The sequence below is a fragment of the Hemitrygon akajei genome, chromosome 7 (genome assembly GCF_048418815.1).
Source record: "Hemitrygon akajei chromosome 7, sHemAka1.3, whole genome shotgun sequence".
NCBI lineage: Eukaryota > Metazoa > Chordata > Chondrichthyes > Myliobatiformes > Dasyatidae > Hemitrygon > Hemitrygon akajei.
The window spans coordinates 46,878,825-46,894,660 of record NC_133130.1 but is presented as its reverse complement, the minus strand read 5'-3'; the positions used below and the strand labels follow the sequence as shown (position 1 = coordinate 46,894,660).

Sequence of the window (15,836 nt, the reverse complement as noted above, 5' to 3'; positions counted from 1 at the left end):
AGACACCCTCTCTAACCAAGGCAGTATCCTGGTAAATCTCCTATGTACTCTCTCTAAAGCTCCCACATCCTTCCTATAATGAGGTGACCAGAACTCAAGGACAATATTTCAAGTGTGGTATAACCCGAGTTTTACAGAGCTGCAACATTACCTCGTAAAACTCAATTCCCCGACTACTGAAGGCCAACACACTATAAACCTTCTCAACCACCCTATCAACTTGCACTGCAACTTTGAAGGATTTTGGATGTGGACTGCAAAATATTGTTCATCCACACTGTTAAGAATCAACACATTAACCTTGTATTCTGCCTTTAAATTCGACCTTGCAAAGTCAATTACTTCCCTATTTTCGGGATTGAACCTCATCTACCACTTCTCAGCCCTGCTCTGCTTCCTATCAATTACCTACAACAACATTCTACACTATCCACAACACCACCAACCTTCATGTCATCTGCAAACTTACACTCCTCATCCAAGTCATGTATAAAAAATCACAAAGAGCAGGTGTCTCAGAACAGATCTCTGCTGAACACCACCAGTCACTGTCTCCAGGCAGAATATGCACCATCCACTACCACTCTCTGCCTTCTGTGGGTAAGCCAATTCAGAATCCACACAGCCAAGTTTCCCTGGATCCCATGTTTCCTGACTTTTCTGGATAATGTGTTAAATCCGGTTGGTTCACCTACCACCCCACCAGCCTCCGGATCCAACACATTATCCTCCGCAACTTCAGCCACCTTCAACAGGACCCCACCACCCAGCACATCTTTCCCTCCCTACTCCTCTCAGCTTTTCACAGGGATCGTTCCCTCCGCGACTACCTGGTCCACATGTCCCTCCCCACAGAACTCCCACCTGGCACTTAACCCTGTAAGTGCAAATGCTACACCTGTCCCCACACCTCCCCCCATTCCGGGCCCCAGACAGTCCTTCCAGGTGAGGCAACACTTCACCTGCCAGTCTGCTGGAGTTGTCTACTGCATCCGGTGCTCCCGGTGCGGCCTCCTCTACATCGGCGAGACCCGATGCAGACTGGGGGACCGCTTCGTCAAGCACCTCCGCTCCGTCTGTCACAATAGACAGGACCTCCCGGTTGCCACCCACTTCAACTCTGCCTCTCATTCCCATCTAGATATGTCCATACATGGCTTCCTCTACTGCCATGATGAGGCCAAACTCAGTTTGGAGGAGCAACATCTCATCTACCGTCTGGGTAGCCTCCAGCCTGGTGGTATGAATATTGAATTCTCCAATTTCAGGTAATTCCCTCCCCCTTCCCCTATCCCAGGTCCCTCTCTGCCTCTCTCCCCTTTCAACTTTCTGCTCCTTTATCTCTACAGTTCTTTCATGCTTATCCCCCCCCCCCCCCCTTTATCCTTCCTCTGATTGGTTTTCCACCTGGTGCCTCTAGCCCTTCCCCCTCCCCTATCTCTATTACTGGGCTTCAGCCCTCTCTCCCCCCCCCCCCCCCCATTCCTGATGAAGGGTCTCGACCCGAAACGTTGGCTACTCTTTTCTCACGGATGCTGCCTGACCTGCTGAGTTCTTCCAGCGTCGTGTACGTATGCTTTGCCTTCAATTTGTTTTGTTATTTCTTCAAAGTATTTAGTCAAGCTCGTGAGGCTCATCACAAAGGATGTTGACCATCCTGAATTAGACAATGCTTCTCCAATACTCATAAATTCTGTCTCTAAGAATCCTCTCCAATAATTTGCCTACCATTGACACAAGTCTCACTGCTAAATAGTTCTCAGGATTTTCTCTCCAGTTCTGCCCCTCTCTACTTTCAGACATTTCTCTTCTCTAATGAAATTCACCTTGTTCACCAACTTGAAAATACCAAGATCTCATCTTCGTTTCAGATGCTAGACATTCCACCTTAACAATAACAACTGTTCATCTGTTCTACAATGAAGACAAAAAAAAAATCAGACACTGCTATCCATAAATAAAAATACATTTAAATATGGTCAAAGAAATCAGAAGGCATTTATCAAGATGAATGGCAACAGTTTTGATTTATGATTTCTAAGACCAAAACATAATTTTTGTGAGCTCTAGAAATGAAGTATCTGTTATAACGATATATTCACATACTTCAATAGCTTCCTTACAAATATTAGTCCCAAGTTTCACAGTATCTGTGAACAGATAAATAGTTAACATTTCAAGTCTAAAATAAATTCTCAATTTTGTGGGAACCTGGTTTTCTTGAAAGCGAAAAAAACTGCAGATACTGGAAATGAAAGATAAAAACAGAAAATGCTAAATTTTTTCCCCTCAAGTCAAGCAGCATCTGAAAATCAGGGCTCATTACGATGAGCAAGCTGGTGATGAATGTTATGCTTCCATAGGGAACTCATTCTACTGCCAATTCAATTTCAATCTAATTAGCACGTGACATCTGTCTTGACTAATAGGGAAGAGTAATGAGGATTAATCCCAGGAAAGCTGAGGATGAGCTACAAAGTCAAGAGAATTCCTGCTCCTCAGTATGTCCAAAGTACATGAAGACTGATTACTGAAGAATCCAGAGCTGAGCAGGCTCATTCATTCTTGACCAATTCAACAAGGGGCCTAAAACACACCTACATAGAAACTTCTTCAGTAATGCCTGAAAAGCAGTAATATCAATTTTGGATCTACCATCCTTGGTTTGAAGAAAATGTGACATCTTTATATTTGATTTACCTAAAGCACACTACATTATCCAGCACTTTACAAAACACATTCAGGTGACAACATTTCAAAGTGCAGCCAGGCCAACTGAGAAACAGCACCAAGAGAGTACTTCTCTGGCATTTTACATTAACTGGCACATGTCAAGCACAACATATAATAAGAATTCTACAATACTTCACTATTAAAATTATTGCAAACAGCTACCACCATCATGAATGGTTTGCATTTTTAGATAATTTCAATGTAATTTGTATGATTTTATTCTAAACCAGGCAGTACCTTTATGCACTTATCAGCATCTGGAGAAATGACAATGGCAATACAACTCTGACAAACATTAGTTGCTTTGGATCAAACAAACTTAATCAATACTAATACAAACTCGCAATGCAAATTCATACAGTATTAAATATTATATATACAGTATTGACATGTTCTCATAACATTTTGAAATTTTAAAATTCATTTACAAGTCTCAATGTTTTGTCTTATCCTCAATGACTAAAACTGTTTAGCTGGTAAATATATACATTGGTGCCTACAAAACCTTACGGAGTGCAACCACATTTCCTACTTTACAAAGACCACACTTCGGAAATATTTCATTGGCTGTGAAGCTCCCTGGCACGTTCTGAAAGTGACATAAATGGTCGCACACCAAGTGCAAGTCTTTTTGTTTGCATTGTCTCTTTAACCCATCACCAGCTCACAAGCGTGCAGTTTCACCTACTCCGGGTTGCTGGCAGTCGTCTCGGGGGAGGGGCAGGAGAGAGAGTCGCAGCGCGCAAAGCAATTCACAACAATTCTGAACTGCAATTTGCAGTTACCGTAAGTAGTTGGCGACGGACTGAGGAGAGGATCACGCTCACAAACAGGCGGCACTCGGGCAGCATCCCCAGCCGGAGCCTCACTCTCAGGCCGCCACACTGCGCATGTTCCGCCTCGCTCGCCTATTTAAAGAGCTCGTTTCGCACCCCGAAGGCGCTCGGTGCCCTGCGACTCGAACCCCCCGCCCCCTCTCACCAGCCCGGCCGCTCTCAGAGAGTTAACCAGCCAGCCCCAGAGTGGAGAAACTCACTGCCAAGCAACTCCCCTTAACCCCGCCCTCCAGCCCGGGCTGGAGCAGGCACTTGCAGCTGAGTCGAGGCTAATCTGGTCACCCTCACCCCCACTTCCAGAACAATCGGGGCTCACATCAGTTACCCCGCAACGTTAAAATCGTTATTATTGATGAAAACGATTATTTACCAGGGTTAAATTCTGGAATGGATGCCTGATAGTCAGAGCCCACTCGCATTCCGACATCTGCAACAATAACCAAACAAAAAGATAATAAATCACCCGTAAGTATGATCTAAAATAAAACTTGACTAGCGTCGAGTTACCGACATCGACTAAATCGGGGTTTAAAGACTCCAAGGTTTACAAAAGAAGTTTGATATTTTTTCGCATAGCGTTCGAGGCTACCACCGTGCTCGTCGTCACTGCCACTCTCCTCAGAATAATGTCCATTGGAAGAAGCGCCAGCGGGGCTCTTGGTGCCGTTCGATCGTCCTTTGCCCAAGTACTCCGAGCCTTTCTCCATCATTCCAGGCATCTTAGGATGAAAGGATGCAAGGAGGAAAGCGGCGAAAGTTATTAGTGGCTCTGCTCGGCGCTGCTTCCAGCTCACAACAACTAGGAGCAGGCAAGGCAGGCAGCCTCAGCACAGAGAGAAACAGCCGCTATCACTCCGCTGCCCCATACCAACACCAGCCTACCACCGCCCCTCCCATAACCTCACGTTGTCCTAGGGACACAGTTCGGGTCTCCATACCTCTGTAGGAAATTATCTCCCAAGTATTGTGTGGGCGAAGCAGCGTCTTCTTCCTTACTCAGACTTGTGCCTCGGACTCTTTTTATTCTTTGTTCCACCCCTGCGGAAGCAGAGCTGTCACAGCGCCCATCAACGGTGAGATGGCTTTAAAAAAGCACAAAAGATCAAAACTGAGTTTTTTTACACTTGAAAAGAGCGTATACTCTTGTTTACCAAACAATGTCAGTGATATGTGCGCGTGTTTGCTATATCAGCTTGGCTGAACGTACAGCTGTCCATTCTCATACATTGCAACTAAGGCACAAGGTTGGAGCATATATTGTTCAGTATGCGAATTCTGTAAAGCTGGTGGTATATCAGATCGAAATAAATTAAAGGTTTAAAAGTTCGACTGAAAGGCATAGAGGAAAAAACGGAATAATGACTGCATTAAGATTCGGGAAATTCAACTAATTTGAATCCGTTAGGTTGTTTGCGATCAATTGGGATACTGCAAAAATCAATAAAAACAAAACATCTTGAAGGAATTTTTTTCTCTCACTTGTAAATCATTGTTTACAGTGATCATCTATAAGTCATGCATGTAAGACCTTTCTGTCGATATTACGTAAATTATGCAAACCTAACTTCTGATTTAGTAACAAAGGTAGAGTTTACTAGATCGAGTTTTCTAGATACTCAAGTTTACTATTGTCTTAATCCAAGAAAATGCCCGTAGGATAAATATGTAGCGGTTGGGTGAAATAAAACTTTATCAAATTGTTTTTTTAAATCAATTCGGGAAATAGATTACGACTGACAGTTTTACATTGAAACACCAGTTAAAATAAAAGCAAAGTGATCAAATTACCTCAGCTGAGTTCGGGGCATTTATAGTATAGAATAATAGGATGTATAGTGTGGAAATATAAATGTAAGCTAGCCATTAATACAAAAGACGATACCAAAAGTTTTACCAGGTGTATAAAGAGTAAAACAGAAACAAGAGGGGACATTGGACCACTGGAAAATGACGTTGGAGAGTTAGCAGACAAACAGATTGAGCATTTTGCAACAGTCTACACTATGGAAGACACCAGCAGCACGCCAGAAATTTGATTGCTCAGGAGAAGGTGCTTGGGAAACTGAAAGGTTTGAAGGTAGATAAGACAACTGGACCTGATGGACTACACCCCAGGGTTCTGAAAGAGGTAGATGAAGAGACCATGGAGGCATTAGTCATGATATTTCAAGGATTCTGGAAGGTTCCTGAGTACTAGAAAATTGCAAATGTCACTCCATTCTTTAGGAGAGGGAGGCAAAGTACAGAAAACAATAGGCCGGTTAGCCTGACTTTAGTGGTTGAAAAGATGATAGTGTCCATTATTGAGGATGAGCAAAGTTTGAACATTTCCTACATTTGAATGTTGTGTTTTTGATATCTGGTCTTCAGCCATTGGATCAAGGTGGCAAAAGGTTTGGAATTATTCCCTGGCACACTTATTGTTAGAAATTGCTTTCACTCTGCTCTGCAGCTCATATTCTGTTCCAAAGTTGTGATGATTCAAACTTTTTCATTATCCGGCAACTGATTCAAGTTCATGTCAGTCTGATCTGGCTACCCTCATCTGAAGCAAGGAAATGTCACGTCGAACTGGTCTCAGTTTTATCTACCTGGGGATTGGAACAACTGTCCTCTTGCAGTATCCTATCCAAAGGAAACTATTCTCGGTGCGTAAGTGTGTATTAGCCGAGAGGACAATCAAGCTTTCTGGTAAATGCAAAGAAGTATGTTGTAGGACTGGAAGAAGTTACAGTGATAGGGCAGACAATGTGAATTTATTCAAAATCATTACAACATCATTAGAAGTTATATAGGCATGAAACAAAAATATTAATATTTTATCATGTAAGCATAAGCAAATAAGAAATATAAACAAGACTAAGCTATTCAGCCCCAAATGCTAAATGTGTCATTCAATAAAATCATGTCTGACTTTTTATTCTTAATGCCACTTTCCCTTGACTCCCTTAAGATATGAAAATCTTTAAATCTCTGTCTTGAATATACTTAGCAACTGAACCAAACAGGCAACTTCAGAAGTTCCTAAAATTGACTAACCTACGTATAGAGAGATACTTTCTCCGCTTTGTCAGAATGGCTGATCCTTTACTTTGAGATGGTAATCCCAATTTCCATAGAGTCATTCAGTATTGAAGTTAGCCTTTCAGCCCAAATGCCAATTTCAGCCCAAATGTGTTACCCAGCGAGCTAGACCCATCTGCTCATATTGACCAGTAGCCCTCTAAATATTCCCATCCATATAGCTATCTAAATAACTTTTTAAATGTTACTAACGTTCTGCCTCAAGCACTATTTCTTGCAATTCACTTCAAACATGCATCGTCTTTTGCTTGAAGAAGCTACCCTAATGTCCCTTTTATATCTCTCAACTCTGATCTTAAAACTATATTGTTTCTTGCTCCCCTATCCTAGGAAAAAAAAACTATGTGCATTCATTCTATCTATGCCCCTCAAGACCTTATATCACTCGATCAGGTCACCAATCAATTTCCTACATACCACAGAGAATGGTGTAGGCTATGCAATCTCTACTTATAACTCATGCTCCCAAGTCCAGGCAACATCCTGGTAAATCTTTCTGCACTTTTCTCCATGCTTTCTAGTTTGATAATATCTTTCCTATAACATGGTGACCAAAACAAACCAGTACCCCACAGGTTTATTGTGGTGGTGGGTTATGAGGGACAGTATCTACAAACATCTGGAATGACAGGACCTGATTCAAGATGGTCAGCATTGCTTTGTGGATGAAAAGTATTGTTTGAAATATCTCTTACAGTTCTTCAAGAAGGCAAACAAGATGATAGATGAGAGTAGGGCAGCGAACATTGTCAATGACAGGCTAGTCTGGGAAGTTTGATTGCATGGGATCCAGAGGACGATAGCGGATTGGATTTATAAGTAGCTCAGTGGAAGGAAGCAGTGGATGATGGTCAAGGGTTGCTTCATGGACTAGAGGCCTGTGTTTATTAATATACCACAGGGGTTGGTGCTGGGACCTTTGTTGTTTAGTAATTTATACTTAGTGGTCACTTCATTAAGTAGCTTCTATAGCTAATAAAGTGGCCTCTGAGTGTATGCTTGATCTCCTTCTGCAGTAGCCCATCCACTTCAAGATTCAACATTTTGTGCATTCAGAAATGCTCTTCTACACACCACAGTTGTAACTGTCACTTTCCTGTCAGCTTGAACCAGTCAGGCTATTCCTCTCTGACCTCTCTCATTAACGAGACATTTTCACCCACTGAACTGCCACTTGCTGTATGCTTTTTGTTTTGCGCACCATTCTCTGTAAACGCTAGAATAGAGACTGTTGTGTGTGAAAATCCTGGGAATCCAGGTTTTGAGATACTTAAACCACTCTGACTGGCACCAACAATCATAGTCACTTAGGTCACATTTCCTCCCCCTTCTGATGTTTGGTCTGAACAACAACTGAATTTCTTGACCAGGTCTGCATGCTTTAATCCATTGAGTTGCTGCCACACGATTGGCTGATTAGATATTTGGATTAATGAGTAGGTGTACAGGTGCACATAATATAATGGCCACTAATTGTATATAAAGGACTTGGAGACATACAAGGCATACTTAGTAACTTTGCAGATGACATTAAAGCAGGTTGGTGTATTAAATAATTTAGGAGGTTATGAAAAATTATTGGAGAATCTTGATCAGCTATGTATGTAGACTAAGAACTGACAAATGGCCTTCAAATAGTTCCTTCATCTCTGTTGCATTCTTCCCAGGATAATGTTTTCCTTTCCAGGATATCAGTAATGTCCTCCTTCTTCAAAGCACAGGGTTTTCCTTCTTCTGTCATTGATGCTGCCCTTTTTGCATCTCCTCCAGTTCCCGGACATCTCAGTTCACCCCATCTTCATGCTACCTTAACAGTGAGAGAGTTCCTCTCGTCCTCACCCCATGAGCTTCTGCATCCAACACATCATTCTCTGCAACTTCTTTGTGGAATCCTACCACAAAACACATTTTTTCTTGATGAGTTTGATTACAGAACAAGTAATTGGCTCATGTATACAGAGCTATTGGAACAGTATATTGAAGCAAATTAAAAAGCCAGTGAAAAGTGAGTGTCAATTTTGCTAAGTGCATTGGTTTTAAAGGCATACAGCTTACATCAAAGTTTAACTGTTACAACCAAACCATCAGAAATAAGCTTTGCTGCTCTTGTAAAATAACATTTAGAACCAAAGCCATTGTTGATTGCAGAACTCTTTACGTTTCATAAGCAGAATAAAAAAAAAGGGGAGTTAAGTTCAGCGTATGTGGCTGAATTGATGAGATTGTCTGAGCATTGTCATTTCAGTAATGGGCTTAATGATACACTGAGGGATTGTTTAGTTTTGTGGAATCTTGCAAAAAAGCATTCAAAAATAGCTCCTAGCTGAAGTGCATCTTGTATTCAAACGAGCAGTGGAAATCGCTGACTCAATGGAAACCGCAGCCAGGGCTGCACTTGAGTTGCAGTCAGGAATTAAAGTGAGCATGAACAAAATTGCATCGTCTAAACAGGAACAGGCCCGGCCAAACCAATTGTGTAACTGTTGTGGCCAAGGTTCACATACACCAAACAATTGCAGAGTTAAAGGCAAAATTTACAGAGAATGCAATAAAGTAGGGCACATACAAAGAGCATGACAGGCAGACAAATAAGTGGACTGCACAGGAAAGAGGAAAGGCTAAAGGGCCAAGTTGCAGTTTCAAAAAGAGCATAAATCTGCATGTTATTGATAAAAACTCTGATAATAATGGGAGTTAAACTGGACCGGGTACTCTTGAGATTTTCAATTTGGAAACAGGAGGCAAGCAATATGGCTTACCCCTAAAGTGAAAAGCAAATTAATTAAAATGGAACTAAACACTAGTTCAGCTGTTTCGGTCATTCTCCAAAATGAGCTTGAATGACATTTCAAAGTCACCAACCGGAAGCTTGCAGATATCCATCTAAGAACTTATACTGGAGAAAAGATAACTCCTGTGGAAATGACATCTGTAACTGTGAAATACAACAACCAACAAGCCACATTGAGCTTGTTTGTGGTAAAACCAGGAGGACCAGCATTGTGGAGATATGATTGGCTGAGATAACTACAACTTGATTGGAGATCCATCAATAATTGCATACCACATTCCCAACAATGAAGTCAACTGGAAGAGAATTAAGAAAGGTACTGGATGATGCTACAACTGTCTCCATGCCGAACACCATGAACCGTTAACCAACCGAGGACAAACAAGCATTGATGCCAAACTCTGTGCCTTGGTAAGAAAGCATATTGGACCAAGGAAGGACCATGCTGCTCAGAGGAAGCAAGAAAGTAACAAAAAGAGTGGTCCCACTACAACTGTTTTCATAGGCAACATATCTGAGAAAGCTTCTGATACGTTATTCAAGCAATTACTTGCAAAATGAGGCTTGCTTTTAGGTTGGCAAAGAGTTCAAGGACCTTCAGAAAATTTGCAAGCATTTGGCTTTTGTGAATATAAAGAACCAGAATCTACTCTGTGTGCATTAAGGTTATTGCATGAACTACAAGAGGGAAACAAAAAGCCATTTGTAAAAGTAAATGCAACGACTGAAGTCCAGCTGGATGAATGGAGACGCAAAAAATAGAGGATTCATCATAAAATGTTGTGGATGAGGAAACCAAGAAGAAAGATCAGATGATAAAGGGAGCAATAGAAGGATTAATAAGAGAATACTCCAGTGAACTAAATGCACCTTCTCAAGATCAAGATGTACAGACCTGAAGAAGATAAAGAAAGAAAAAGAACAGTGCCACCACTGTCAGAATCACTTCCTACAATCTCCGAGAGTCAGCTCCTGCAACCACCATGGTAGATATCCCAGAACCTGAAACTGTTTCACAGCTACAAGTATCATCTGCGAAGCAGAATGATCCCCCTTATCAGGGAATGACGTTATCTCAAAAAAGTAAGAAATTCTTCACAGCAATTAAATCTTTAAGCCTGAATGGGGCAATTTAAAAAATTTACTGTTTTTTGGGTGTCTGTAAATAGTAGCTGTATTATATAATATACTGTGTATATAAGTTGAGATGCATTCTACATTGAGTTGGAGTTTATAGCTAAGCAGGGAGGAGTATTGTGTATTTAATACTTCAATACAATTTGAGTAATCTTATATATATTTTGGTTGAGTAAGCATTCTTTTCTTGTTTATTTAATAAATTATGGATTATATGTAAAAAATATGTTAATTGCATGCATCATCACGCTACCATGTGATATGTGCACCTTGCTTAAAAGTAAACTCAAACTACACTTGTATTTTCAGACTCTCATGATTCCCATTTGAATTAATTTAATCTTTTGAAGTTAGAAAACGTAACACCCTAGAATTGTATCTCTGTTTCCAACAAAACATAATCAAACATATAAAAAGGTTATCAGGAGTATAGCATTCCTCAGGGGTAGCTCTCTTTCTCCTCCTGTTAAGTCTTTTGCCATTGTATAACATAACCCACAAATTATACTAAGATAGATAGTTTGAATATAAAAATCAAAGATATAAACTATGGTAATATAATACAATCTTTAGCAGTGAACAACAGATTTACAAATTACACGATATAAAATCTTAACAATTACATATATGTGTGTATGTGCATATATATATAACCTATGTCAAAAAGGAAATGTACAACATCAAAATAGTTAAGTAAAAAATGTTTGTCAATTCATCCTTTATAGGAGATTGTGTTTTTAGACCAATTGTTCATGATAGACACATCCCAAACCTCCCCCCACCCCCAAAATGAGGCAAGAAACATGCAGACCTGAATGCAACGTAGTGATCAGGACTAGGAAAAGGAGAGGAGCAAGAGTAACATGATCAGCATAGTCCTTGTTTGTCACTCTTGCAGGGTTGAGGACAAACCAGCAGAATAGGTAAAGAGGCAAGTACAAGGCAGGGGATAGCAAAGCAGCCATACAAGGGATAACCTATGATAGAGCGGCTGAGGTATGAGAGTTAACAGAGTCTTAGTAGTGGAGCTGTTATACAAAAAGCAGAAATTGCCAAACTTCCATCCTTGCAGGCTTCAACATTTCAGCAAAAAGATCCCTACCAAAACAATAATTCTAATGTCTAGGGGAATTGTCCATTGGGAAATTGCAAAAAAAAACTTCAAACCAATTTAAAGTAGCATCAGTCCATCCAGACACTGTATTTGCTGCTGCAGAAACTAAATTTGCAACAGTTGGAAATGTCTTTGCTATTGTTTCAGCTTGAGTGTTAAGACAGTCAGGGGCTTAGTCTGAAACTGAAAAAGAAACTTGTGAAATGAGGTGCCTCACTCATCTGATTGTATCAGTTCAGTGAGTCTCAGAATATATAGAGAAATATTCTATTAATTTGACTGAGTTTCTCCTAGCCATTCTTGACAAATATCAAGTCCTAAAATATTCTTTGTTGCATCCAAAAATTGGACTTGCATTCTGTCTTGAGATTCTGTCATAGATTAACTCATAAAATTGCTCCGAGTCATTTCCTCTGTAAACTAAAAAAAGTGGTGATACTCGGAGAGCAGTACATCTGAACAACTTCTGTCATCAGAAATTTCTACCTTCTGAGTGAACCAAAGGATCTCCTCAGTGCTATTATGAGAGTGAACACTGTCATGGCTGTACGGGCTACTTTATTTATTTTAAATCATGAAAATTGTTTATGGCCAAGTCATGCGATTGAATTCACAGCAATAATTGAAGGTTTGTCTTTGTATGTAACTTTGTCTATCCGGGGAGTGATGTTATCTGTGTAAGTGCAAAATTTAGCATCATCAATTGTTCTCCTGCAGTAAAATTTGTGACTTGTTTCCCTGTTTTCAGCTTGTAGTCAAAGTCTATCTGAAGTATCAATGAATTCACAAAGACACCAATAATTCTGAAATAATTGTCACTAAGGTATTATTCACACCACAGCATAAACTATTGAAGACTGATTAAGGTCAAGTAAGAAATCTGGATAAATACAGTAGTCTATGGAACTAAAATAGCTAAAAAGTTCATTGGATTTATCAATTTCAGTTGAGCAGGGAAGAAAGCATTTTTATTTTATCATACATTCTGCTTCAGGGCATCTTTCTATCTTATCATCTGATGTAAAAACCCAGATCAAGGGCTTTGCTGAACCATTTAGAATATAACACAGAAATTCAGATAATTGTCCTGTTTATTGACACTTAACATTGGATTGGAATAGTGGCCATAATTTAAGAAATGGAAATGTCTACAATCTTTGTAGCAAGTATGTTCATATACTTGCTGGTCATAAAGGGAAAGTGCAGTAAGATAACTATCTAATTGAAAATACTTCATAAAAAATTATCTTTCACAATACTCTAATCTAACAATTTCAATGTCTTGTTCCTTAAGTGGAACCATTCATTGACACTACAGTGCCTATGCTTTTCTTCAAGAGTGGTAGGATCCATGTTAAGGGATTCCTCTATTAACTTACCTTCAATATCTGAACTGGTTTCTTTCAGAATGGTGTGTTATTCATCGTACCAGCAAGTGGTTCTTTGCCTTCCTATGCATCTATGTTTATTTCATCTGCAAGGCTGTCAGAGTCAATGTATAAGTGGACAGGAATAATCACTTTGCCAGAGACAAGATTTAAGAGTTCCAGTGTGGTAGTTAACATATGACCAAGAGGTAAGGGCCATTTATTTGGTGATATTTAAATTAGAGCCATCATTGCTTGCAGATCCACTTAATTCGATATAATTTCTGAGTCAATAAGTTTCAGGGGTATATGAGCCAGATGAGACAATTTCTGTAGTAAATGCGACTTTGTCTCTGAGAAAGCATATGGTAAATATGCAAAACTTTACAATATTAATATAAGCACAAATATTACAACTAAAATACAGCAGAAGCAACATTTCTTCTTGGAGTTTGAGTCTATCTTACTCTAAAAACAACAATGCCTTCTGGATGTATTATCCTTGGGCAATGTACCTATGAATTCTTCCTCATGCAAAAAGGAATTTTTACATGTTTTTAACATGTTTTTAATCTTTTCAATTCCTATGGGATCTGGTGGTTTTTTGATCCCCAGGTTCTTTTAGGAGTCCAAGAATGAGTGAAAATGTATTGCTTCATGATCATTTATTTTAAAATTTGAACAAATGAGCAGGTACAGAGGTTATGAAACTAGAAGAACAGGCAGAGAACAAGAAAAAAAAGGCACCTTTGCAAGGTCTGGCAGTTTTATACTTCAGATAAGGCCACATTTCTGAGAAACAAAGGACCAATTAGAGAAACACAGCCATAGCATATGTGTCATGTTCTAACAATTAGCCAATGAAAAAGGTGATGAAGTTATGTAGCTGCTGTACCACTTCTCCACCAGTAGGTGGAGCCAAACATCACATTGTGAAAAATATATGTGTTTGTTAAAAATGCAAATTGTGTCAGTAAGAATTATGATTTTAGTCTTGCATAAACTCAACTAATATTTTATTAAAACATAAAACACAGATGATTCTAACAATCTCCCCTTTGATTCTAACTCACACATTTAGAATCATTACATCTGTAGATTCAGAGGCAGAAAAAACTTCAACGATCTACATTAAAGAGTAATGAAAAACTATTTCCATTGAATAATATCAAACCACAAGTAAACAGGATTGTGAAGAGAACTTTTGAAACTTTGGCCTTTATAAATAAGGATATTGAGTAAAGGAGTTAGGATGTTATACTGAAATTGTATAAGATGTTAGAGAGTCTGAATTTGGAGTATCATGGCTATTATTCTATTATGGATATATTGAGTATGCCAGCAAGAAAATGAGTCTCATGGAAATATTTGATAAACTTGATAATAAATTTACTTCGAACTTTAAACTTTGAAGCTTGAAAGAGTGTGGTCAGGACTTGAGGACCTGAGTTACGGGATAAACCAGCCACCATGCTGGTTTGCTGGCTCAACATCCGACATCTGACCATTGGTATCCCACATTCGTGTTGTTGAGATAAGTGCCAGGTGCGCCGTTATCATGTGGTAGCATTACAATATACTGTATGCAATTCACATTTTTATATATAATCCACAATGGATTATTTAAATGAAAATGCTTAATAAAACAATATATTTACAGTATTACTGAAATACGACTAAAATATTAAATACACAACTTTCCTCCCTGCTTAACTATAAACACCAACTCAATATAGAATGCATCACAACTTATTAATCATTCTGTATAATACAACTAATCTATAGATATCCACAGCATAGTGCATTTTAAATTGTCCCATTCAACCTTAAAGATTTAATTTTCATGGAGCCTTTCTTACTCTTGTGGGATAATGTTTATCCTAACAAGGGAGACCACTCTGCTCAGCAGTTGAGACTTGTGGCTATGAAACAATTTCAGATTCCAGAACTTCCTTCGATCCTTGTGTAATGCCCTGGCTCGTATTTTTACTGTTATGCTGTATGTATTTCATTTTGGCAGTTCTGTAAGAGCAATCTGTTCTGTTTTCATGCTTGTTTTGGTTACTGTGGAAGATAAGAGATGAGGAGAAATGTGTGCCATCCAGTTAGGATGGTCGGATTAAGGGGAGGTTTCTCTGGCGAGGGACACTAAGGTTTGACTTGGGGTTTTGTTTGTGAGGGGATGAAAAGAGAAGACGCTGGAAAGAATTGTGTTTGTTCAAGATGGATTGCGAGTGTTATGCCTGCAGCCCCCTCCTTTGTGAGAATCGGAAGATCACTATTGGGTTGGGTCAGGGGGCTCAGGAAATGAGAGAGAGACGTGCGGAATGTCTCGTTCCCCGGCGATGTAAAGCTACGGGACATGGCCATTGTCTCTTGGAGACAAATTTGTGGATTGAGATACTATGCTACATGAACGCCCTCAGGCAAAGTGGGCTGGTTGAGGGAGAGATTGCATCACCCCAACCTGATTGACATCTACGACCCTGCGAGTCAGGATAAAAGAGGATCTGTAGGAACAGCCCCTCAGACGCACCAGAAGAAACGCTAGCGATCCCGTAACAGCGGGAAGCCATTTGAAGGAGGCCACGTGCGTTCAGTTCCGTTGCCTGGGACTGGTGGCTGGTACCACGGAAAACGGCTTTTAGCTAACAACAGGGAAACCAACTCCCCCGACTCAAAGGATTGGCGTCATAAAAGACCTGGGCAAGTTTAAACCGTCTCTCTTAAACCCAAAACGCTGCAGCTTGAACAAACTAACAATGACTGTTATA

The 15,836-nt window shown here is 39.8% G+C and overlaps 1 protein-coding gene across 5 annotated transcripts in view; it reads right to left on the bottom strand.

Annotated features, from left to right (window-relative positions):
* Positions 1-4,403, bottom strand: part of LOC140730411 (REST corepressor 3-like) — a 71,083-nt gene extending 66,680 nt beyond the window's left edge. For 2 of the 5 annotated variants that reach the window (XM_073050759.1, XM_073050761.1), the window contains exons 1-2: positions 4,159-4,402; positions 3,940-3,996 (exon numbers count right to left, since the gene is read on the bottom strand). In XM_073050759.1, the coding sequence (XP_072906860.1) occupies positions 3,940-3,996; positions 4,159-4,288 (187 nt within the window). In that variant the 5' untranslated portion in view covers positions 4,289-4,402. Of the gene's footprint in view, positions 1-1,826; positions 1,915-3,939 lie in introns of all 5 variants that reach the window. The other 3 variants (XM_073050762.1, XM_073050760.1, XM_073050763.1) reach the window with 3 other exon arrangements.
* Positions 4,404-15,836: the final 11,433 nt, after the last annotated feature.